The sequence below is a fragment of the Tamandua tetradactyla genome, chromosome 8, assembly GCF_023851605.1.
Source record: "Tamandua tetradactyla isolate mTamTet1 chromosome 8, mTamTet1.pri, whole genome shotgun sequence".
Classification (NCBI taxonomy): Eukaryota; Metazoa; Chordata; class Mammalia; order Pilosa; family Myrmecophagidae; genus Tamandua; species Tamandua tetradactyla.
Window position 1 is genome coordinate 77,733,965 of NC_135334.1, and position 27,601 is coordinate 77,761,565.

General features: G+C 36.2%; 1 protein-coding gene across 2 annotated transcripts; it reads right to left on the reverse strand.

Annotated features, from left to right (window-relative positions):
* Positions 1–1,953: 1,953 nt before the first annotated feature.
* Positions 1,954–23,697, reverse strand: LOC143643553 (olfactory receptor 52A1-like). 2 transcript variants are annotated; one of them, XM_077112166.1, is made up of 3 exons: positions 23,592–23,697; positions 16,082–16,207; positions 1,954–3,622 (listed from the first exon to the last, which is right to left on the reverse strand). In XM_077112166.1, exon 3 carries the CDS (start codon positions 3,301–3,303, stop codon positions 2,365–2,367), a length of 939 nt encoding a protein of 312 aa, XP_076968281.1. In that variant the 5' UTR covers positions 3,304–3,622; positions 16,082–16,207; positions 23,592–23,697; the 3' UTR covers positions 1,954–2,364. The 2 variants fall into 2 exon arrangements, with proteins under 2 accessions (XP_076968281.1, XP_076968282.1); XM_077112167.1 differs by lacking the exon at positions 16,082–16,207 and having other exon boundaries at positions 23,592–23,685.
* Positions 23,698–27,601: the final 3,904 nt, after the last annotated feature.

The window sequence follows — 27,601 nt, forward strand, 5'->3', positions numbered from 1 at the left end:
ATTACCATGAGTAAACAATCTGAACTCAAAACTGAACATCAGTGAAGAAGTTATTTTCTGGTTTCACATTCTGTTCCTGCACATATCTTATATTCATGCATGTGTTCAGCAACTACTAGAAGTGGAATTGTTAGACATATTTCCAATTAGAGCTGTAATGGATCAGTCCAATCAGTCTGCGGCCTGTTTCTGGCCTACCAACTATGAATGGCTTTTACAAATGGACATTTGCAATCATTTTACTGATCTAACTATGAGACTCATTCCAGCAAAACATAACTCCAATTCCTCACTTGATCTGTATTACATATGTATTATATTAAATTATTATTGTAAGTATTATTGTATTTTGGAAAGTGAGAAGGTGAAGGTGGGAGGGATCTGTGCCTGTTTGAATCTATTATGTACCCCAGAAATAACCCCTTTTTTTTGCATGGGCAGGTACCAGGAATTGAACCCGAATCTCCAACATGGTGGGTAAGAACTCTGCCTGCTGAGCCATCGTGGCGTGCCCTATAAGTATTACTGTGCTTTGAATTAAATAGAAATCATGTGGAAATGTGTTTTCTCTTTGCTATATGAATGCCTACACAATATTCTGAAATTCTCCTTCATGGACACCAAAGCTTAAATTATTAATTGTTCTGCTTTTTACTGAAAAAAATTCTGTACACTAACATAAAAATATTTAAAAAATTTCTTTGCATGATATTTAATTGCTTTCCAAAATAAATTTTGTTATTCAAGTAAAACAACACTGTTTGGCAATCCAATTCTCTTAACACCATCTCTCAGAAGTATTGATATATACAAAGTTCTCAGTGATGCCTCATGGTAGCCTCTAGATTTATAAAATGTTCATCCTGACATGGATAAATGATAGCTCCGACACAGAACCAGAAAGATTATCCACCAACTATGTGCCATGAACTTCATTAATCCTTACATAAGTGGTGAATATGGTAAACAAAGTATGGCCATCAGCAAACATGGGAATGTTTTCTATAATCTTTTTAATGTGATCACTGAGCTTAATTTTTCAAGAAAACCGTATTAACCTCAATTATTAACCTCAGGTCCTTAATCTTAGACTTAAAACCCCTTATCATTGATGATATAATAGCCTTGACTCACAAAAACACATGTTGTTTATATCTACTAGAGGAGTGTACAGACATATTTCCAGGTGAAGACACACATGCAAGTACCTTGTACATGGAGAGGCTCATCCCACTACAAATGAAAGATTTCATGTTAAAGGCTCATCAATCATGTACAGCTCTCATGGATATTGTTGATATTTCTATTGTCCTTGTCTCCTAAAACTGTACACTGTATTCAAACATATTGGGGGGGAAAGTGCATTTCCCCTAATCCGCATTCTCTTGTTTAATCTCCTCATTCAGCTACCTCTGCATGTGTTTCATTAGTGCTCTGACCATTCATGAAGTATTCCCCAAGAGTCAGACTACATAACTGAAAAAGAAAAGATGTAAAAAAAAAAAAAGCAAAAAAAAACCCACTTCTCTTGACTCCATCCCCTTACATTCCAGTGGTTCATCTCTTTGCTAATATCCTATCTCACATGTATACCTACTGTGTCTCATTCTCACAGTTCTTTCTTCCAGGAATTTATGTCCACAAGCTCAGGCAACATAACCACTATGAGGAATTCACTCTTTGTTTCTACAGTATAGAAGAATTCTTGTAATAGTTAGTTCCTTGAAAACACTTATTGAATTAATACAATATTCAATGATGTAGAAAGTGGGGAAATTATTGAATGGAAAATTCAAGCACTTTGTGCCTGTAACCTTCAGAATGACTCTGAAAAACCTGAAGTATTTTTTTTTATTGCTTCATCAGACTTACTGTGATATTTTCCAAAAGAAAATATTTAACATCCTCATGCCTGCATTTTGTTTATAAATAGGAGACTCAAGTAAAAATAGAGGCAACAACTTGTGGTTCAGCGGCTGGACAGTGCAGAGCAGTGAGCTCTGGATGTATTAAACTTCAAAGTAAGAAATACATAATTCAGAAGCCTTTCTGAAGATGGATCTCTGGAGGAGAAATCTCAAGCAAATCATGTTACATGAAGAAAAGAAAAATATATATCTTTCTTTTGTTCTCTGTACATCTCTGATTTTCATTATTCAGGAAGCATCTAAGTCCCTATTGAGGGAGAGATATCATGGGATACATTGATCTGAAAACAAACTAGTCTGCTGGAAAATTTGAAAAAAGTTCAATCACCTCAAATAACTTGATGTTTCTGTTTTAGAATTTTGATGCCTCTTTCATTTTGAAAGATGAATATTGTTCACATAAAAGAACACCAGAAGGAATTAATCAAGAAGGACTTTATGGGCTGATTATTCTGATCATGTGAATGCGGATCTGCTTGTTTTTTATACTGTAGACAAGTGGATTAAGAAATGGAGGGAACAGTAGGTAAATGCTAGAAAACAGGATATGGATATAAGGGGGAATATGAGAGCCAAACCTATGTGTGAAGAAGGAAAAGAAGGCTAGGAGGTAGAGTTGCAGGAAGACACAGATGTGAGCAATGCAGGTATTGAATGCCTTAAATCTAGCTTCCTTCTGGGGCAAACAAAAAACTGTGAGAAATATCTGGATATAGGACAAAGCAATGAATATGAGGTCAAATCCTGCAACACTGAAAGCAGCAAACAAACCAAACATCTTGTTGACCCGGACATTTCCTGCAGCTGCTTTCACAATGGCCATATGCTCACAATAAGAGTGGGAGATGACTGTTGTATGATAAAATTGAAGCCGACACTTTATCAGTACAAGGCATAGGGCTATAAGAATGGCAGCTCTGAGTATGACTACAGCTCCTATTTGGGTGAGCAGCTGGCGTGTGAAGACGGTGGCATGTCTCAGTGGATAACAAATGACAACATAACGGTCCAGGGCCATAGCCAGCAGGATGCCTGACTCTATGCACTGAAACGTGTATATAAACCACATTTGTAGTAAACAGGAATCAAAATAGATCTCTGACATGTGGAACCAGAAGATTCCAAGCATCTTGGGCATTATGCTGCTACCAAGGGCAATATCTGTGGCTCCTAGCATACCTAGAAATATGTACATGGGCTCATGGAGGCTGCGCTCAGATTTGATGATGTACAGAAGCAAGGAATTTCCAACCATAGCAGTGATATACATGGCACAGAATGGAATCCCAATCCAGCACTGCACAGACTCTAGTCCTGGGATCCCTATTAGTGTCAATACAGAAGGCATGAAGACTGTAATGTTGGAAATGGGCATAGTTCCCTTGTTGCTTCTATTACAGCAAAAGGTTTTTCATTAGCACTGATGTTTCTCTTCTTCTTCCTATTTTCATCCAAACTCAGTATATTGAGTCTGTCTGATTTTGGTACAATTTTATGATCATATTGTCCAGCTTGCTCATATTAGTAATGGAACGATGCAGATCCCTAGAGACACATCATAGTTTTCAGTTGAGCCATTCAGAGTGTCATAACAACATGCTATGTGCATGTCCGGCAAACTGCCTTTAGAACCAGCAAAATCACCTGGGCAAGGCAAAAAAACTTCTTACTTGACTGTTTCTTCCCTTTCAGTCCTGTTGACAAAAAAATGCAGAGTTATTTATTTGCTTGGAAATGGCATTTTAAACAGAATTTGGCGAGTCTTTCCATACCCACCTCCATTGTGGCTACTCCTGTTTTAATCTGTTTTCTTTTCCCAATTGTCTTTCACTTACCAACTATCAGTTTGGGCAGGCAAGTTCCCAAACTCTGATGAGTGGATTCCCAAGGTCCTAAGATATTAGTACATCTATATCTATACCTATCTATAATACCTGTATGTATGTTATATTTAGACATCTTTGAAAAGAATGTTAAAGAGGCTTTAGAAAAATACTTAAGTTTATATATTTTGATGAGATCTGGGCCTAAGTTCCCTGCTGTTTTTCAAACATCTAGAAATACTGTATTTTCTTTTGCCTACACTTGTAACAACTGACATCCTTCAAACTAGCTGTGTCCATAAAATCGCATAACTAATTGAATTAACATGGCCAAATGAATATGAGAAACAATCTCGCCATGGCAGTAGAATTGACAACAGCAAAGTATGGGACTGAGGACTGAGGACTTCTTTCTGGAGAAATGCCCTATATGTACAAGATGGGGACATGGTTAACTGGCCAGAATAGAGACCTGTTTCTTGGGTTCAGTTTCAGTGCAACCATTAGCCCAAGATTTGGCTTAATTAGGCTCACTGGTTTTAATGAAATAAAAAAACATTTTTTTCAGATACTCTAGAAAATGGACCATTTTTAAGTGTGGACCAATTTTAAGAAAATAAATGCATAAAAGGGAAAATTCCATAAAATGAATCAAATATAGGACTAGACACAGTGCACAATCTAGTATTTTAGATATGATTAAGAAGGATATAAAGTAAATGTAGAAAATTGAATCACTTCACGATTTTACTGATGACTGAATTTCCAAAAACCTTGGCTCTTTTGTCCTCTTAAAGAGCTTTCCTCTGATAAAAATGATCAATTTGTAAAATTGCATAATGGAGACAAGACACTCTCAAAGTATACACTACAGTAATAGTTCTCACACTATGAAAGGAAAAATTGTGTTATTCTATTTTTTCTTAGACTTTCCAATAAAGTTGTTTCAAATCATGCCAATAAGTTCCTAAATTAGCTAGATAAATATTCCTAAGCAGCCCACCTGTAATAAAGGAAGAGCTTTGGTTTGTGTTGCTGAATTTCAGGTGGAAGGATGAAGTCAACAGAGGCTGTATTGTACGTGGAAAAATTTCTCCCCTAGCTTGCATTTAAGATAGTCAGCCAACTATGTATTCTGATTTCCACAGGCTTGCTCCCATACTCAATTCTATGACTCCTCCATCTAAAAATCACTCTCTAGGAGGAGCAAAGTGTTTCTTCTCCAGTGTTAGTCAGAATTAGAATAGGCATCCTTCAACAATTATCACAGTGTCTGACACATTCTGGAATAAGCTGCTGATGTGTGAGATTCCCTTGAATGTACAGGTAGTTGGGTAGCTTGTGGGAAATTCTTTAAGCAAATGAACTACTGAGTACCAGATTACTGGTTTTAGGTGACCTTCAGCATAAGAGGCTATCTCCTTAGTGTGTGTTAGGGGCTATTTTTCTCTTACCAGATTTATGAAGTATTTTGTCCATTTTCATATGTTCTGCTTATCAACTCCATTTTCCTCTGGGATTTCCAGAATCATACTCACACTTTTTAAATTTTGCAGTGGTTCTTTCTGTCTTCACGCTCTGTAAGAGCATTCAGTTAATTCAGTTGGCATGAGTTCAATGCCTTTGGTGATGGAACCATCTGCTGAAACTATACTCTGGACATCCTCTAAGATAGTGCTTCACACTCTGCAATCCAAATACTTCTCTTATTCCACAACTCTCAATCATGTTTGATTGCTGATCCTCCAACAGGACTCAGAGCTGGGTCTCTGGTATTCTTGCACAAACTAAGTTTTTGTTTTTGTGTTTGTTTTAGCTCAAATTGGGGAACAAATCTGCTAGCACCAGATTTTATGTTCCATAATGATAGTGTGAAGAAGGAGGAGGAATTATGAACAGGGGATAAAGAACTTTCCCAGCCCCTTTGGGACACAGCAGATTTTAAATTAGTCCTCTTGGTTTCACCCATAAAATTAAAATCCCTGAAATATTTCCTACACTGGAGGAAATCTCCTCACTCCCTTTACCCTTCCCCAAAGGGTAAATGCAGAAGTAGTCATACATACAAGTTGTCTTTTTAAGCTGAGTTCCTTTGTTGTTCTCCTTGTTTGCAATAAATATAAAGTCCACTTAAACACAGACCTTTCCTATGCAAATTCCATTCTTTTCAAATACATATCCTACCTAGCTCATCCTTTACTCAGGTATTTCATGGAATACGTCCATAAATATCCTTTGATGACATGTGGTACTGGATTTTTGGTCTACTGAAGATTCTCTCCTCCTATTTTTATTTTCTTAAAATTCTGTCAGTGAGAGTGGGGGATATTATGAGAATGACCAATCTCAAAGGATACTTCTGATTCATAGGGTGTTGAGCTCTATCCAGGTTGCTGCATTTTTTACTAATATTTCTTCCATTCCTCCCTTTTTATCTTTCTCCATTACTTCTTTCCTTATTCTTTCCTTTACTCCTTCAAAAATAGTTGTTATATGCCTGTTTTTGGAGGATAGTGCACATAATATCTTTGCACATGATATTTTCCCCTTTGGTTTCTTGTGGTGGTATTTTTTTTTTAATGTAGTCAAATTCAAGGTATCTCATATAATCTTGAGAGATAGACAAATTTAGGAAAAATATTTCCAGTGGTGGATTGTATGCACACTAGACTTGGAGGTAGCATAAGAATAAGAAATAATGAAAATGCAAGAAATTCTGTTTCCCATATACCCCCTGTAAAGTGTAGAGGAGCAGTTTATTCAGAGGATAGCACAGTGCCAGGCTCATTCTTCAATCCCCACAACTAATTTAGACCATTTCATCCCTACTACTTCTCTATTAGTGAATTCTTTCAGATTTTGTTGTTTCCCAAAGTTATAGAGCAGATTGTATTCACCCTCAAACTAGATAAATTTGTCAGTAATTGCAGATATTCACAAGACTTTAGTCAAGTCCCTTTCATTATGCCAACTTCTGCAAAATTTTCTGTCTCTGTGTCAGACACGTGGGTACATATCTTAGAGTTCTAATTTCATTTTATATTCAACTTTGAAAAGCTGTCCTGATCATGTTATTTAGCTCTAAGACAGTAAACTGATTTTTTCTACTTTATTAGTAGTTTTTAGAAACAGTTTAGTGCATAAGTCAATACCTACCAACCTTACCCACCTATTTGGCAGCTAAATATTATTAAAAGGTCTAAAATTTTAATGTTCATTAGAATGGATAGATATATATTAATTAAAATGCATATATCAACCGGGCGCTTTTAGGTCTTCAACAATGTAATCTCAGTTAGACCTATTTTCTGTCCGTAAATTATTAAAATAAAAAATTGAGAGAAATCCAATTAAATTAGTAAAAAATTATTTAAAAGGTAGACTTTGATTAATGCAGTTGGATTTCTTGTTTGCTATAACATCAGGACAATACTCATTTGTACACAGATTATTTTGTACACAGAATAATATGACTCAGTTTCCCATTTTTATTTTATTAATATGCTTACAACAATATTACCATGAATTCTAAATTGTACTTTATTTTGCTAAAGCACATTTACATGTATGAAATGGTATCTGATAACCACTATTTTAGATTTAAATAGCAAGTAATGTTTGCTTATCTTGTTAAATAGTGAACTCTATTTTTTTTTAATATATGCAAACTCAAATATGAATCTGAATTAAACTGTCCTGAACTGAATACAATTTTATTGTTTTGTTTTTTCCTAAAACCCCCAATAACATTTTTTCTTCATATCCCAAATCATGTGATTCCTTTTACTAACATATTTTACAATTACTTTGTTTTGATTTTCATTACTTTTAGTTGTCACAGATGGGATTCCTGGGATGCAGACTCAGAGATGGAGATCAGTGGGCCAGGAGATTAATTAAAATGTCCACCTGGAAATAATGTCAGTGAAATGAAGACAAGGAAGCTGGATTGGGCTTAGAGAGAAGAAGAGCTTTTTTTTATTCTCACTTAACAGTTTCAGATGACCCTCCAGAGTCTTCTGGTGCTTAGACGATAATCAAGAGTAGTCCTTAGTTGTTGTAGCACATGTGCTACGTTTTTATACACACACTTCAGTAACACAAACATTGCAGCCCTGTGGGCATAAAAGGCAAACCTGTTCCAGAATATATTCTAAAATGGTCAGAATGAATCACTGGATGTTATAGCTAGAAGAAGCCCAATGTAGTCAACTTGTCACCACTAGGGGTCTTGTTTTTCTCTTGAGGACTGGCACTATTTCAGGGGCTAAATGTCCTTCTCAGCTAATGACAGTTTGGCATTCGTGTGCAGGTGGAGCTTGATCAGGCTTGTGAAGTTGCAGCCCATGCTCTAGGGACCCATGCATTGCCTCCATCCTTGCCATCTTGGCTACTGGTTCTGGAGCATATGAGACAACTCTAGTATGGTTGATAAGAGAGGCTAGCTGATATCAAGGTTGCAAGTCATTTTTGTCTCTCCATGCCTACTTCTTTCCAGAGGAGGCCCTCTGGTGTGAATTAATATGCAATAAGAAGTATTCACACTTTTTTCCTAACACGTTATGCTGGTCCAAATACATCTGACTCAGACTTCCTTTTTATTGATCTTCCGAATTTTTGATAGCCCTCACTAATTGTACCAAATGTTCTCACTCCCCACATGCACTTGTATAAACTCACCTTGAACCACCTAATTTTATAAGCAAAATACATAACCAGACACATTCCCTACAGATCAGTTCATTGGATCCTTTAAAAGAAGGAACAATTTAGAGAGAGTCAGAAATGACAGTAATGACAGAGCTGAAGAAACTTCAGAGCAGAACTGACACAAATGCAAAAACTTGGAGCACAGTGACACAGATGTTTGTAGATGCTTAGAGCCAAGTATATGTCGCCATGAGATGTTAAACAAACCAGAACATGGAGAGAGCCAAGGGAAGCCAAGAGATGAGATCCAGTCCCAGAGAAGCAAAGTGAGGAATCTCCACATGAACAAAGGCTGAAAGCAAGGAGCCCAGAAGCAAGGGATCAGCAGATGTCAGCCACGTGACTACCCAGGTGACAGAGGTGTTCCTGACCCATCAACTTTCTTTGAATTAGGGTATCTTTCCTTGGATGCCTTAGTTTGGACACTTTTATAGGCTTAGAACTTTAAGTTTGCAACTTTTTAGAGTCCCCCTTTTAAAGCAATTCCAGTTCCGGTATAGCGCATTCCAGCAGCTTGCAAACTAACACAACCTGCTTAAAAGTCTTTTCCTGTTCTGGACCACATTCAAAACTGATAGCCTTGGACAGGTCATGGTGGCTCAGCAGGCAGAGTTCTCGCCTGCCATGACTGAGACTTGTGTTCGATTCCCAATGCTGCCCATGCAAAAAAAATAAATAAATAAACAAAAAAAGTGAATAGCCTTTTGTATTACTTATTCTGTGAGTCAGAGAAGGTTTCCTAAATGTGGAACAGGCTTTCTCTATAACTCATGAGACCTATCAAAATTTATCTTTTGTTCTTCAAGGTGGGAGGTGAAAATACCTTAATTATTTTTTTCTAATTTATGGGAAACTTCCCTGCATGCTCTTGTAAACTTTTTCATAAAAAGATCACTGATTTATTTGAAACATTTTCATAAACTTCTACAGCCCACCCTCACAAGTACATGTATTTTAAAAAGGCCCTAATATACAAGCTATCAAGATGCCTTTGATGAAATCATCTGATGTGATGGTTTCAGAAAGTGCACGCAATCCAGATCTCTTCTGGGACAGAGACCAAGAAAGATGACAAATGTTCTGGAATTAGATGGTGTTGATAGTTACAAAACTTTTGAATATACTAAAGACCCCTTATTTGTATATTTTAACTAGTATATTTTATGGTATGTATATTATATCTCAATCAGAAGAATAGACTCAGTAGGTTACATATTTAGATAAATGTTTTGAAATTCAAGGTTTTGTTGAATATATTTGTTGTATGTTTTGATGACCAAGAATGAAGGATAGCTCAAATGTAAATGTGAAAATATTTATTCTGGGACTTCTAAAATTTATGTTATTATGTTAGTGGTGTCCGATACACCCCTCCTACCATATTTCCTTATGCTAGGCAAAAACATATATATAATTCTACTGTAAAAGTGATTGTTTTCATGGAAATTTTGGTACAATTTGTAATAGGTGTTATTTTCTCCATCCTTCATCATCAATATTTAGTTATCATTAAGGGTATAATGCACTGTGTAGGTCATAAGCATACAGATGGATTAGGCATATGAACCAGAAAGCAGTTGCATGAAGAAGGGGATAACATTGTGATAACTGTGATGAAAGCTTGGTGGAAGGCCAAGGGACTAATTTCTCAAAGATGAAATTTAGTGAGGCAGGCAAAAATATAAATGTGGTAGGAACCACACAAAGATGTATGACCATCTGACTGACTGAAGAAACTGCAAGAATTTTAAGGCTCACTGAAGAACAAATATTATAGTATATGAAGATGTCAGAATAGTTTCAATTCAATAAGCTTTCTTTAGCAATGTTTTTGGCAGAGACGTCTTAAAAACTTGCCAGTGAATATAAAATGAAAGCGTGATGTATTTAACATAAGCCCTGATGAAAGATGCAAAAAGGATGAATTATTAAGTAATGAAGATGAGGGACTGTATTTGAGAATTATTTAACAGATAATCACTAGGATTTAGTGATCAAGTAGATGTGATTGTGCAGTTGAGGCCAATTTCAAAGCAAGTGTCTCTATTCCTGGATTGGTGAAGAGAATGCATAGCATTGCTCTTGGTGACTCTGGGATCTTTGGAGGAACAATGCATTTTTTAAAAAGGTTTATGTTGAAATAATTTTAACAATACAGAATTTTGTAATAAATAGTATGAGAAACTCTCTTATGATATTTGCACACGTTTGCAAATTGTTTATACTTTGCCCCCATTTTGCTTAATCATAATGTCACAAATAGTAGATATGGATAGCTATACATATATAGAGAAAGAGGGGCAAAACACAAATGGAATTGAATATGAAGATAGATGATAGATGGATAGATAGATAAATAGTTATGTAGGTAGATAGACAACAGATTTCTGAGCTGTGTCTTAGTACAATAGGGACAAGATATCTCTTTATGCCTAAATATTTCAGCATGCAATTCCTAAGGTCCAGGACAAATCTGCTCCATAACCACTGTATTACAGTCAGGATCAAGGAATTAGAACTCAATGGTACTATAACCTAATCCACAGACCATATTCAAAATTACACAACTCTTTCAATGAGTAATTTCACACTATACTTTTTTTTGTATACTGTATGGCAGAGTCATATTTCATTATTTTTCCATGTGAGTATCCTGTTATTGCAGCACTATTTGTTGAATTTTTGCTTGTTTGTGTGTTTTGCTTGTTTTTTTTGGGAAGTGCATGGACCAAGAATCAAACTTGGGTCCCCCATATGGTAGGCAAGAATTCTACAACTGAACTACCCTTGCACCCCTGCACTATACTTTTTTAAATGCAACTTTATTGAGTCATATTCACACACCATAGAAACCATCTGAAGTATACAATCACAAGGTAACAGAATAATCATAATCACATAACTGTGCATTCATCCCCATTATCAATTTTAGAACATTTTCATTGCTTCAAAAAAGAAATAATAAGAAAAACCCTAATCCTCCCATACCCCTGTACCCCTTATACCCCCTACACACACACACACACCACAATTGACTCATTGTATTGGTGTGGTACATTTGTTACTATCAGTAAACGAGTACTGTTAACTATAGTCCATAGTTTACAGCAGGTACATTTTTCCCATATATCCCTCTACTATTAACTCTTTATAATAAATGTGTTGTACATTGATGTAGTTCATGAAAGAACTATTTTGTATTTGTACAGTTAATCATGAACATTATCCACAACAAGATTCACTGTTATACATTCCTATGTTTTAATCTCCAACATTCCATCAGGTGATCTGAACTTCCCTTTTCCACCATACTAACACACCATTCAGCACTGTTAATTCTTCTCACAATAACGTGCTACCATCACTGCTGTCCATTTCCAGATGTTTAGGTTCACCCCAGTTAAGCATTCTGCACATATTAAGCAACACTATCCATTCGTTAGCCTCATTCTATATACTGGTAACCTGTATTCTGGATTTTGTGTCTATGAGCTTACATATTATAATTAGTTCGTATCAGTGAGACTACAATATTGTCTTTTCTGTCTGACTTGTTCCACTTAACATAATGTCCTCAAGGTTCAGCCATGTTGTTGCGTGCTTCAGAATTTCCTTCTTTATCACTGCTGAATAATATTCCATCATACGTAAATACCATATTTTTTTTATCCATTCATTTGTTGATGGACACTTGGATTACTTCCATCTTTTGGCAATTGTGAATAATGTCACTATGAACATCTCTGTGCAAATGTCTATTTGTCTCCCTACTTTCAGATCTTCTGGGTATATCCCGAGTAGCAGGATTGCAAAGTCATAAAGGCAACTCTATATTTAGCTTCTTGAGAAACTACCAAACCATGACCATATCATTTTACATTCCCAATGGCAGTAAATTAGTGTTCCAGTTTCTCCACATCCTCTCCAACACTTGCAGTTTCCTGCTTGTTTAATGGTGTCCATTGTAGTAGGTGTGAGACAATATCACATTGTGATTTTAATTTACATTTCCCTAAAAGCCAGTGAAGCTGAGCATTCTTTAGATGCTTTTTAGCCATACGTTCCCTCTTTAAAAAAAAAAAATGTCTATTCAGGTCCTCTGCCTATTTTTAATTGGTTTGTTCAGCTTTTTATTGTTGAATTATATAATCTTTATATATACTAGATATCAAACCCTTATCATATATGTGACTTAAAAATATTTTCTTTCATTGAGTCAGTTGCTTTTTCACTGTTTTGACAAAATCCTTTGAAGCAATGAAGTATTTATTTTGAGGAGTTCCTAATTACCTATTTTTTTTCCCCATTGCTTCTGCTTTGGTTGTAAAGTCTGAAAAACTACTGCCTATCACTAGATATTAAAGATGTTTACCTACATTTTCTTCTAGGAGTTCTATAACACTGGTTCTTATATTTAAGTCTTTAATCCATTCTGAGTTAATTTTTGAATAGAATTTGAGATAAGGGTCCTCTTTCACTCCTTTGTTTATGGATATTCAGTTCTTCTAACATCATTTGTTGAAAAGACTGTCCAGTTTATTGGAAGGGGGGGGGGCTTATCAAAAATCATTTGATCATAGACCTGAGACTCTATTTCTGAGTCCTCAATTTGATTACATTTATCAATAATTTTATCTTTATTTCAGTGCCATGCGTTTTTGCCACTGTGGCTTTATAGTGTCCTTAAGTGTCAGGAAGCATGATACCTCATAATTCTTTTTTTTCCACTACATTTTTGCCTATTCAAGGCCCTTTAGCTTTCCAAAAAAAATTATAATTAGTTTTTCCTTTTCTGTAAAGTAGACTTTAAGAATTTTGATTGGTGTTGCATTGAACCTGATGGTCAGTTTGGATAGAATTGCCATCTTAATGACATTTAGCCTTCTAATCCATGAACATAGTATTAGGGCACTGCTTTGACAGTTGGGTAATCTGTATTTCTCAGCCAAAACAGAGTTGGTAGCCTTGCAGGGGTGTAAACCAGCTCTGATGGGCCTGGGATAAGTATGGAGAGGCTCTAAAAAACCCCACAATTTTCCCTGCACTTTCTGGCCAAGCAGTAGATGGCGCTATGTGATGACTTTATTGTCCTCGGAAGCATGTGACCTGACGGAACTGAAACTGTGGGGTTCCAAATCTGACTCATTGTGGGGCTGTAGCCCCACTTTACTTGCAGCGGAGGATTCCCCCAACTTCCTCAGTCTTCAGCCATCCTCCAGGCAAGGAGTGGGCCATGAGCTGCTGTTTTCATGAAGGATGGAGTATGAGCACTAGGACCCACTGCTGAAATTACAGTTTCTGTCCATGTTTTCTCAGACCCTTCATCTCTCACTGACCTTGGCCTTGAAATACCCTCTCCCTTGGGTCCCCAAACAGTTGATTTGCACAGTTTCTGCCTGGCAACTTGCTGCTTTGGGAGAATATCTTCAGTTCTCTCCCAAGCCTCCATTTTTGAAACTTCTCCTTGTTGCCCTCCTATTATATTCTACACTCCCCAGTGACTTAAATTCTGCTGTGAGTCTCTGATGTCTTGGGTCTCTGTGTCTGGATGTAGGTGGTAATCTGTCTCACTACTGTGAGAGATTTTATAGTCTGTGTCCCCAGAAGGAGATCGGAGTGATCTTGGCTGCTGCCTGTGGGCACTTCCCAAGTTGCCTGGGACCAAGTGAGGGGGATGGAATGGAAGTTTCCTAATCTGATAATGTTTCTCTTTCTTCGATTCAGTGTTTGTGGGATCCTTCTCCAGTTGTTACTTTCCTCAAGAGTTCTGAACAAGTGAGAATTGTCCTTTTATTTTTTTGCTAAACCTCTGGGGGGAGGTTTCCTGTAGCTGTCTCATATAGCCATGTTAATAATATCATTCCCCAGCACTATACTTTTTACATCTATAATGCAATCAAGGATTATGCATTGCATTTAACTTTTATGCCTCCTTAGACTCCTTTATTCAACAAGAGACTTTCTACCTTTATTTTCCTTTCTTGATCATATTTTCTAGAGTGTCCTTCATTTGGGTTGCTTCATGTTTCCTGCTAATTAGATTCATGTACATTGCTGTTTTGTTTTGAATAACAAGTTTCCTTCCTATCTCTATTCACCATACCCAGAATACTATGATACCAGTTTATGCCAATAGTATTGATTTTAGTTTTAATCTCATGTGAAGTGGGATGACATCCAATAATCATCATTATGTAGTTACTCTTTTTCTCTTTGCAATTTGTAAGGAAATGTGGAGTGATTTTCTGTGATGGTGTAAATAAACATTTCCTTGTCATACATTCACCCATTAGTTTTATCATTCTACAAAAGAATTTCAACATACCTCATTTCTTCCATATTTATTATTTGAAGTTAATTTAAAGGATGTACATTCCCCTCAGCAGTTTATTTACTCCTTCCTTCATATCCAGATGGACTCATGGATTCTGATTCTATTTCATGGGTTATATTACCTTATGATCCTGTTTATTTTGCTAGTCAAAATGATTTTAATTTGGCCAGGGAGTGTTCATTTCAACTAGGCCTGGGGTCCATTTGACATATTTCCTATTACACTTTAAGCATTCCCTTACTGTGGTAGTTAGATTCAGTTGTCAGCTTGGCCAGGTGAAGGCACCTAGTTCTGTTGCTGTGGACATGAGCCAATGATATGTGAACCTCATCTCTTGCTAATTACATCTGCAGTCGGCTGGGAGGCGTGCCTGCTGCAATGAATGATGGTTGAATTAATTGGCTGGTGTTTAAATAAGAGAGCGCAACAGTAACACAGCCCAAGCAGCTCGACATTCCTCATCTGGGCACTCGCAGCTCAGCTCAGGCCTTTGGAGATGCAGAAAGAAGTCACCCCAGGGAAAGTTGTTGGAACCCAGGGGCCTGGAGAGAAGACCAGCAGAGACCATCCTGTGCCTTCCCTCTGAAGAGCTAACAAAATAAATCCCCTTTTATTAAAAGCCAATCTGTCTCTGGTGTGTACATTCCGGCAGCTAGCAGACTTACTTTCTGTCAAATTATTTTGATCACAATTTATAATTTTCTAATATAGGGTCTGGAATTAGCCATTTTTGCAAGGAGTCTCAGCCTCTTACCAAAAGTAATAGGGAAACAAGATCTAGATTTGAGGTTTGCTCACTGCCAGTATTGTGCCAATTCTGTTGGTTCCTCTGTGCAGACAGATCTAGGAAATAAATTCACATAAATGCATACACACACAAACACACACTCATGGAATTACATAATTATGTTTATATATATGTACTTCTGCATACCTTCATTAAAATAATAAATCCAAACTGATGTTTTCAATACCAATCCATACTTTCAAGTTTCATTCCAGTCTCAACCCTCTTCATATAAGTAACTGCCTTCTCCAGAAACGTGAAAATCATGTCTCATTATTTTCTATATTTTACTCATTTATTCATACCTGGAATACAAAGTTGTCTCCAGATTGCTAATAATATCAATACTATAAAAATTAAATAAACAGCTGACCTTCAGTAATTGTTTATACACTTTCCTGTTTGTTTCTCTGGAAACATTTGCTTATAGTGAAAAGTGTGAATCTTAAGGTTATTCCTTTTATGTGTTTTGGCAAATATATACAACTGCATCACTCACAGTTCCTTCAAGGTGTAGAGCTTTCCCATCACCCCACTCAGTTCCCTCCTCATTTTTCTTCTGAACCAGTGCTGCTACTGCCACCTCCACAGAGGAAAACCACTCTTTTTGTGTTCTTTGACTGTCCTACAATATCATAAAATGTAATTATAGAGTAAGAATTGTGCATTTTTTTCAGTCACTGAGAGATTTTTTATTGTATTTTTCCAAATTTTTGTGCCTCTGTAATTTATTTCTATATGAAATGTCTTATCTAGATTTCTACCCATTTCCATTGTATTTTCTGTCTTTTAATTATAGAGTTGTAATGTCTATTTGTATGGTTAAGATTCAAGTACTCTATCAGTTTATGTATTGTGCATGCTCTCCCAGTCCTTGATATTATTTCTTATTCAATTTCTTAACTTTAAACATTAGTTGATATCTAAATTATTAACAAAATGGTGTGTTACTGCTTTCTGTGTCCTGACCAGGAAGTTTAACCCTATCCTGAATTCATAAAGAAATTTTAAAGTTTTCTTACTAGAAACATATTTTTTAAAATTACCTTGGTCCATTATCTAATAATAATAATAATAATATATATATATATTGTGTATATATATATATATATATGTGGAATAAAACAAACCATCCAGATGTAGATCCACACAAACACAGGCAACTGATTTTTTTTTTTTTTTGCAACATAGTTATACAATCATTATTAAAGATCATTACTGGATTACAGTTCACAACTTCAGGTATTTCCCCCTAGCTATTCCAAGACACTAGACTTTAAAAAGAAATTTCTATATAATGACTCCTGACTCAGTCATTTGTTGAACGCCAATTTCTCAGTTACACTTCCTTCCTCTCATTTTATCTTTCTCTTACTCAGCAGAGATATCTGGGCAACCATTTTAACTTCTTCATACTGGAAAGAGGTGTTGACTTCTGGGGTAGAGGAATGAACCTATTTCTTGTTCTTGGAGAGACTGATACTTCTAGTTACCAGAGCTTGAAGTGTCTGGCCTAGGCTTATTCTGGAAGTCTTAATTTCTGGGAAAATATACTTACTAAGAAAAACTTTATAGGGACTAGATAGAGACCAGGGCACTCCCTAGGGTTTTCAGGAATCTTGTTGATTAGGGCATGACATACCGTGGTAGTGTATTAGTCAGGGTTCTCTCGAGAAACAGAACCAACAGGAGATATGTGTCAATATGAGACTTATAAAGGTGTCTCACGCAACTGTGGGAATGGAAGAATAAAAAATCCGTAGGGCAGGGGGCAGGCCATGGTGGCTCAGTGGCAGAGTTCTCGCCTGCCATGCTGGAGACCCCAGTTTGATTCCCGGTGCCTGCCCATGCAAAAAAAAAAAAAAAAAAAAAAAAAGACATAGGGCAGGCTGTGAAGCTGGCTACTCCGATGAAGGGTCTAGATGAACTTGACAAGAAAGGCTCACTGGATGAAGAAGCAGTGAAAAAGTCTTTCTTCTTCCTTGAAAGCCTTCAGCTGATTGGATTATCTCATTGTGGGAGACATGCCTTAGTTGATTGCTGGTATAAGCAGCCACAGATGCAGTTAACTGACTGATGATTTAATATACCAGCCTTCTGATTTATCAACCAGCCAGGAAATATTCTTGCAGCAGTGGTCAGGCCAGAGCTTGCCTGACCAGACAACTGGGCATCATCACTTAGCCAAATTGACAACAGAAGCTAACCATCACTGGTAGTTTGAAATATCTGGCTAAAGCTGGCATAAAAGTAGCCTCCAGAATGAACTCTCAGCTCTATTGGAAATCTTTTAACCACTGAAACTTTATTTTGTTCCATTTATTTCCCTCTTTTGGTCATTCTCAATCCCATTTTGCCAGAGTCGGACTCATCCCTGGGAGTTATTTCACACGTTGCCAGGGAGACTTACACACATGGGAGTCATGTCCCACATAGGAGGGAGGGTAGTGAGTTCGTTTGCAGAGAGGCCACATCTGCACAATAGAAGATTCTCTGGGGTTGACTCTTAGGCATAATTACATGCAGGACTAGCTTCAACATTGCAGAAATAAGTTTCATAAAGGCAAGCCTCAAGATTGGAAGTCCTAATGCCTGAGAGAATATCAGGATTTCTCCAGGTCAGGAAGTAAAATAGATTCACATTTTCTCCCAGTACCTCGAGGAGATTTTGCAAATTTTTTTTTATTTTCTGCCAAAAATACTCTGCAATATATCTGGATATTATATTATCTGTTCAAAATAATAAGATGATATTGCTATTCTAAGTTTCCTGTAATTAGTTGTTTAAATAAAAGGACCAAACAGGTTACATTAGATAGGGTGATGCAGAAAATTTAGATTTTGAATAAAATAAACATCTCTTCCTTTGGTCTCCCACAGAGATTGAAGTTTTAAATTCAGACAATATCATCCTTTACCCTGTATTCTGATTTATCTTAGTCCTAAAAAAGGTCCATTACATACATATCACTAATTGGATTTTCTCTCTTTTACAGCTTTCTTAACAGTTGCTATTTCGAGTGATGCTGAATTTCAGAGCTGCAGAACTCTAATTCTGAGTCTCAGGAGTCCCACAGATACCCAATGTTCCAAGGAAGTACTGGATTATACCCATAAAGCACAGCACCTGAGAATTTAGGACTACCGGTTAAAGCTCAGCAATTGATGTGAATGTTGTAAGAACTTTCAATGTAGGAATCTTTATGATGAGCCTTATTAGAACATTCTGTACTCCTTAAGCATTGAATGCCCAATCTCTGCCAACTTTCTATCCCCTAATAACCCATGCATTCAAATTCAATCCTCACAGTTTGCTCATTAAAATTAATATATATTAGTGAGATGATATATTATTTGTCCATCTTTTCTGCCTTATTGCATTCCATGTAATGTCCTCAAGGTTCATCCACATTGTTGCATGTTTCCTGAATTTCTTCTGTCTTACAGCTGCATAATATTCCATCATATGCATATACCACATTTGTTTATCCACTCATCTGCTGGACATTTGGGCTATTTCCATCTCTTGGTAATCATGAATAATGCCACTGTAATCATTGGTGTGCAAATGTCCATTCATATCCCTGCTTTCTGTTCCTCTGAATATACAGCTAGTAATGGGATTGCTGGATCAGATGACAATTCTATATTTAGCTCCACTCTGTGTTCCAGACTAGATCCCCCATTCTACATTTCCACCAACAGTGAATAAGTGTACCTATTTCTCCACATCGTCTCCACGGCTTACGGTTTTCTGTTTGTTTGTTTTAATAATGGCCATTCTACTAGGTGTGAGATGATATCTCATTGTGGTTTTGGTTTGCATTTCCTTAATTGCAAATGAAGTTAAGCATCTTTTCATATTTTTGAACCACTTGTATTTCCCCTTCAGAAAATTGTCTGTCCGTGCCTTTTGCTCATTTTCAAATTGATTCATTTGTCCTTTTCTTGTTAAGTTGTAAAATCTCTTTATATATTCTGGATATGAAACCCTTATCTGATACGTGGTTTCCAAATGTCTCCTTGTTCACTTTCTTGAAAAATTCTTTTGATATGCAAGTGTTCAATTTTGAGGAAAGCTTACTTATTGTGAGGTTTAGGAAAACACCTCCTATCACAGAAGGCTTAAGAGGTAAAATGCTGCATTTTGCCAAATGACTTTTCGGCATCAATTGAGATGATCTTGCATTTTTTCTTCTTTATTTTTTTGATGTGGTGTATTACATTAATTGATTTTCTTGTGTTGAACCACCCTTGCATACCTAGAATAAAACACACCTGGTATGGTATATATTTTTTTCAAAGTGCTGCTGGATTCTATTTGCACATACTTTATTAAGGATTTTTGCATTTATATTCATTAAAAAGATGAGTCCATAATTTTCTCTTTTTGTTGTATCTTTGCCTATCTTCGTTACAAAGACAATATTGGCTTCATAAAATGAATTAGTTAGCTTTAAGTCCTCTTCAGTTTTTTTGAAGAGTTTGAGCAGGATTGGCACTAAGTCTTTCTTAACTATTTGATACTATTCACAAGTGAAGCCATCTGGTCCTGGATTTTTTTTTTTTTTTTTTTTTTGAGAGGGGTAGTTTCTTATGACTGAGTCAATCTCTTTATTTGTGATTGGTTTGTTGAGGTCGTCTATTATTTCTCAAGTCAATGTTGGTTGTTCATGCTTTTCTAAGAAGTTGTCAATTTCCTCTAGGTTGTCTAGTTTGTTAGAATATAGTTGTTCATAGTATCCTCTCACTCTGTTTTTTATTTCTGCAGTATCAGTAGTTACATCCCACCCCTCCAATATCTGATTTTATTAATTTCATACTCTCCTTTTTTGTCTTTGTCAGCCTAGCTAAGGGGCCATCAATTTTATAGCTTTTCTTAAAGAACCAACTTCTGGTTTTATTTATTTTCTCTATTGTTTTCATATTTCAATTTCACTTGTTTCTGCTCTAATCCTCATTATTTCTTTCCTTCTGTTTGCTTTGGGGTTAATTTGCTTTCTTTTTCTAGTTCTTCCAAGTAAACAGTTAATTTCTCAATGTTTGCTCTTTCTTCTTTTTTTAATATAGGCATATAGTGCAATAAATTTCCCTCTCAGCAGTGCCTTTGCTGAATCCCATAAGCTTTGATATGTTGTGCTCTGATTTTCATTTGCCTCGATAGATCTACTGATTTCTCTTGCAATCTATTCTTTGACCCATTGGTTGTTTAAAAGTTTGTTGTTTAGCCACTATATATTTGTGAGTTTTCCAAATAACAAGTCTTTCACTTGTTATTGATTTCCAACTACTTTCCATTGGGTTCTGAGAAAGTGATTTGTATAATTTTGAGTGCTTTTTAAATGTATTAATACTACTCTGTGCCCCAACATGTGGTCCATCCTCGTGAATGTTCCATGAGTAGACCAGAAAATGTGTATACTTTTGTTGTTGGGTACAATGTTCTGCAAATCTTTGTTAAGTCTAGTCCATCTGTTGCATTACGCAAATCTCTGTTTTCTTACTGATTCTTGGTCTAGACATTCTATCCATTGATTAAAGGAGTGTATTGAAGTCAGTAACTATTATTGTAGAAGTACCTTTGCTCTCTTCATGTTTTAAGTGTTTGCCTCATGGTTCTTTTTTGGGGGGGGCACTGTGACTTGGTGCATAGATATTTATGATTGTTATGTCCTCCTGCTGAATTGACCCTTTTATTACTATAAATATGTCTTCTATGCCGCTATTAATTGCTTCACATGTGAAGTTTAATTTGTCTGATATTAGTATAGCTGCCCCATTCTTTTCTGATCATTGTTTTCATGAAATATATTTTCCAACATTTCACTTTCAACCTACTTTTGTCCTTGGGATTAAATCAGTCTGTTGTAAACAGCATATAGATGTATCCTGTTTTTTTTAATCCATTCTGCCAACCTATGCCTTTTTATTGGAGAGTTTAATCCATTCTTATTTAATATTATTAATGTAAAGGCACTACTTTCTACAACCATTTTATTTTTTGGATTCTATTTTCATATTTTGTTTTTTCTGCTTCTTTTTATCCTGTTAGTTACCCTCACTGCTAATCTTCATTTCTACACTTCTCTTCAAACATGTCTCTCCTTTCTTTACCTATCTACCTGTAGTGTTCCCTTGAAGAAGAAACACAGCAGGTCTCTTGTTCTCAAACTGTCCCAATGTCTGTTTATCTGTATATATTAAAAACTACCCCCTCATTTTTGAGAGACTATTTTGCCAGACATAGAATTCTTGTTTGGCATTTTTTTTCTTTCAGTATCTTAAATATGTCATATAACAGCCTTCTTGCCTCTATGGTTTCTGCTGAGAAATCCACCAGTCTTATCAAGCTTCCCTTGTATGTGATGCACTGCTTTTCTCTTGCTACTTTCAGAAATCTCTCTTTGTCTTTGACATCTGTCAGTCTGATTAGTAATTATCTTGGAGTAGGTTTATTTGGATCTATTCTCTTAAGGTATGTTGTGCTTCTTGGAGTTGTAATTTTATGTCTTTCATGAAAGCTAGGAAATTTGCAGTGATTATTTCTTCCATCATCCTTTCTGCCCCTCTTTCCTTCTCTTTCAACTTCTGGTATACCCATTACATATATATTCATGTGCTTCATGTTGTCTTTCAATTCACTTAGACTCTGCTTATATTTTTCAATCTTGTCCCTATCTGTTCTTTTGTGTGTAGGATTTAAGATGCCCTGTCCTCTAGTTCACTAACTCTTTCTTCTTCCTCTTCAAATCTGCTGTTGTAGGTCTCCATTGCATTTTTTCATCTCTTCTATTGTGCATTTTGTTCTCGTAAGTTCTGTCATTTCTTTCAGGCTTTCAAGCCCTTCTGTATGGACACCATATACTTCCTTATATCCATCGTCTCATTGCCACATTTTCCTTCAACCCATTGATTTGATTTAGAATATTTTTTTGAACATCTTTGATTAGTTTTTTTTCAACCACTGTATCTTAGTTGCAGTGTTTGTTTTTTCCTTTGGTTGGACCGTATCACCATGCTTCCTGATAAGAATTGTGATTTTCCACTGGAATTGAGACATCCGAATATTTGCTTAGTTTATTCTGTAGGTTGTTTTGTTTCTTTTGCTTGGGGCATTTTTGTTGTGGGGTGTTGTTCTCTATCTGTACATCTCTCTCACCAGTCAGTTGTCAAATTGGCTCTGCCTCTTATGTCCCCCCAAATGAAGACATCCACAGCAGCCTGCCTCAAGGATGGGAGTTTGACACTGGGCATCATAGCAAGGGCTCTATTTTTGATAAAACATACCTACTGGGTCCCAGTGGTGGTCTGTTGCTCATTGGCCTGCAAGACCTGGGCCCTGTGACCTATCAGTTGGGTGGTCTGTATTTCTCAGCCAAAACAGGGACCTGTTCCCATGTAGGTGGTGTAGACCAGCTCCAATAGGTTTGAGATTTTTTTTTTTTTTTTGGTAGATTCTCTGAAAAAAATCCCTTCAATTCCCCTGTATTTTGCAGTCTTCCCAGCAGATGGCACTGTTAGGTAATTTACTCATCCACAGACGCTATTTACCTGGTTGCTTAGTCAATGTGTGGTCAGACCAGGTTTGGACTGCAGGTGTCCTTTGCCCTCCCTTTGCCGACCTAAATCTGGCTCAGTGTGGGACTATGTCTCCCTCTTTATTTGTGGTAGCAGACTCCCCCAGCTGACCCAGTCTTTAGCTGGCCCCACTTAGAGATCAGTCTGCCTAATGCTGTTTCCCTCAGGGATGGAGGAAGGGCTTTTGGGCCTGTGCTGGAAATATATAGACTCCGTCCACATTTTTTCAAGCTCTTTATCCCTCACTTGAAATGCCCTGCCCTGTCCCCTGGATCTCCAAATGTGGGAGTCTGTCTCACTATTGTGAGAATTTATATTCTGTGTCCCTTATGGGAGGGGGTCCTTCCTACAATTTCTATGCCCTTTCTGTGTATGAGACCAAGTGAGGGAGAGAGGAGAAGACCGGCCATTCCAGTACTGTGGTTTCCTACCTGATATTATTTCTTTTTAATTTGGCATTTATAGGGTCCTTCTTCAGTCTGTATCATCCTCCACAGTTCTAAGGAATTCAGAATTGTCCTTTTTTCTTCATTGAATCTGTGGAGAGTGAACAATGGTAGCTGTTCATGTCATCACATTGATGACATCACCTCAACTTATATCTGTACTTGAATATGTTGTACCTGCAGCTCTACTTGCACCTATGTCTTCACCTGTACTTGTAGTTGTATCTATGTTTTTATGAAAAAGTAGCATGTCCAAGGAAATTCTGAGAATGGTGATCACTGTCATTTTTTTGGGTGTTATGTGAAAGTTCCTCGAGTTATGAGGTGCGAACACAGATAGCTGGCCAGCCTTGGGAGAATGCCACTCAATCATCAATCCTCACAACCTTGACCCCTGATAGATCCTATGCCCTTCTGTCAGCATCCAGTCCCATTGACAGCAGCTGTGGTTAAAACTGTCTCATTGATTATTTTTTTCATTTTGTTGGACATATAAGTATTTCCTAACTGTGTTATGTTTGTGGACTCAGTGGAAAAAACACTCTTATTTCCCAATTAATTGTTTTCATTGTGTAGAACTCAAGGAATATGTATATGGACCTTATATATTCTTGCTCAGTTTATCTATCAATTTTGTGTATAAAATGTTTTATGTATTCTTTAAAATCTTTCATTTAAAATATTGTTTCTACTACAAACAAAGCTTTTGTAACTGAAAATGTGCATTGTAGCACCAGCTTTGAACACAGAATGAGTATAGTTGCTATTCTCTGCTCCCATCCTCTACTCCTCTTAGAGTTATCACCTCAAGCACACAGAACCTCAGACTATTGGGAGCAGGTATTTACAATATCTCTTCATACATTTCATTTTCAGTTAGACTTCTTGAATTGAAACTTGTCTTCAAAACCGTTTTCAGATTATCACTTCAGTGATTGTGTATGAGTGATCTCCAAGAAGTTTGTTCTAACCCTGTTCCTTTTTGGGTGTTAGACCAAAAAAACTCCTAGATTTTTTGAGACTCCTAGATTTTAATGGCCAGTGTATGTAGGATCCGGAATAATGGTTACTGGTTTTCTGCATTCAGTTCTGAATAATTTTAAATATTATAAGCATAAATGTGAGACATATTGCTTACATTTGTAACACACTTTAAATGTAAGGACACAGTGTAGAAGGAAAGCCAAATGGGCTTGCTAACTGATTCTCCAAATGAGGCCACTTAAGCATCAAGTGAGGGTCGTACTGATACTGGGAAAGCTTCCCAAGGAGCAACAGAGACATTGACAGTAGCAGCAGCACAGTGATGACCCAAATGTTGCAAGTTATTGTTCATAAATTGAATATTTAGTAGAGGGGCCCACAATGGACCAGACGTGTTTATATATATATTACTCACTCATCCCAGTGCCAACGCCAAGGATGGAAAGAATCAACTCTTACTCCAATTAGGTAAAAAAATTGTCATAATAAAGCTCTATCTTTTGTCACAAATCACATTTACTAAGTAATGGGGGTTCCTACTGATCAGTCTCTTGGGAATTCTAGGACCAAATTCCTTTAACTTAATTAAATCAATATTTATTCATCGAGCTGTAAATTCAACAAGGCAAATTGATTGATTTTTTTAAATTTGCAAAGGAAACAAATGCATTTCATTAATAAGATATATGTATAAAATGGCAGAAAAATATTTCACTATATTCAGTGCTCATTATAAGGAAAACCACTTTAATTTTCAGATGTCAAGGTTTAGTTTTTTTTAATTATCAGTGTTGATAAAAGTTCAAGCAAATAATTTCTTTTAGTCTTTGTTAAAATTCATACAATCTATATGGAGGTTAATTTTGAAATGACTAAAACTCATTAGTTATAAGTCTTTACAAAGAATATTTCCTTTTTTCAAGGAATATTATGTTCAAGAATTTATCCCATAATTGTCCTGGTACAAATTTATAAAAGTGAGGAGAGTCCTGCTGTTAAGCCTTGCTTTGACCTATTTTGCACTCTGTTCTACTTTATTCTTCAGTTTGGAACTGGTCTGAAAAATTTAAGACTACAGTGAGTGAACAATTCTAAACTCATAACTATACATGCATAATCTATTGATAAATGAAGATGGTCAAATATTTTCTGGTTTCATATTCTCCACCTGTGCAGGTTCTATATCCCTACACATATTCTGGTCAATGCTAGACCTAGAAATTGCTAGAACTCTTTCCAAACTTCACCAAATAAAACTAAAAATGTAATGGATCAGCCAAATCTTCCTGTTGCCTATTTATGGCCTACTTATTGCCTCTTAATGGTTTTAATACAGATGGACATTTGTAATCAACTTACTGGTCAACTATGATACCAACTTAAGCTAAAAAGAATAATAATAATAATAATAATAAAAACTTTCATTAGTAGATCTGTATCATATATATGATGTATTAAATTGCAATTATTATCATATTTTGATTACACCAATAAACATTCTGCAGAAATGTACTTTCAATTCACTTTATGATACCTGCATGATGTTCTCAAATTTTCTTTTTTTATCGCTAAAAAGCCTAAATCATTCATTGTTCTTCTTTCACAGAAAAGAAAAGTTTTGTGTCCTATTCTAACACTATAAAAAATTTCTTCTCTCGCCATTTAATTGCTTTCCTAAATAAATTTTGTTATCTAAGTAAAACAGTGCTGTTTGTTAATCTAATGCTCTAAACATCATCTCTCAGAAATATTGATATTTACAAAGTTCTGAATTATGCCCCCTGATAACCTCGAGATTTATAAAATGTTCATCCTGATATAGGTAAATGATAGCTATGTCCATAGAACCAGAAAGATTATCCACCACCTACATTGCATGACCTCGAATATTTCTCACCTATGTGGTGTGTACGGTAAAACAAAGTATGGTCATTAGCACACATGGGAATATTTTTCATAATCTTAAAAGAGATGATCTCTGACATTTCTGAGACCTTTCATCTTCAGAAACAACACATTAAGCATCATTTCTCAGTCACTAATCTTGGACTAACCATTCCCTATCATTGATGGTATAATAGCCTTCACTCACTTAACAGCATTTTGTTTATCTCTCCTGAAAGAGTGTGCTGACTCACGCCCAGGTGAAGGCACACAATTGCAGGTACCTTTCACATCGGGAGGCATCATAGTAGAAATTAAAGATTTCCTAATAAAGACTAATAAACTTTGTAGGGCTGCTACGAATAGTGTTTGTATTTTTATTATCATTGTCTCCTAAAATGGAACACTGCATTCAAAACATATTGGGACAAAGTGCAATTTTTCTTAGCACAAACTCTCTAGTTAAATCTCCTCCATCATTTATCTCTGTATGTGTATCATTAGTGCTTTGGCCACTCATAAATTATTCCTCAACAGTCAGACTACCTAACTGAAAAACAAACACACAGAAAAAAAAGAAAAAAAAAACTTTTTCTGACAGCATTCCCTTACATTTCAGTGAATCATTCTCTCTGCTAAAAGCCTTTCTCAACTGTGCACCTACTCTGTTTCCTTCTTTTTTATTCCAGAAATTTAGGACCGCAAGCCCATGCAAAATAAACACCATGAGGAATTTACTTCTGCATTACTCTTATCTAGAAACATAGTTATAATTTGTTAGATTCTTGAATTAATACAATAGTCAATGATGTAGGCAATGGGGAAACTATTGATGTGAAAATTGAGCACCGTGCTGTTTATGCCTGTAACTTTCAGAATGACACTGAAATATATTTAAATAAGTAGAAAATTTATTGGTTCATTAGACTCACAATGCTGCTTTGCAGAAAAACAGAATTAACATCCTTGTGCGTGCCTGTACTTTGTTTATAAATCGGAAGATCAAGTGAAAATAGCAGCTTCATCTTGTTATTCAATATCTTGACAATCCAAACCAGTGGCCTCCGAATGTAACAAAATTCAGTGTGAGATGTACGTAATTCATGAGTCTTTCTGAAGATGGATTC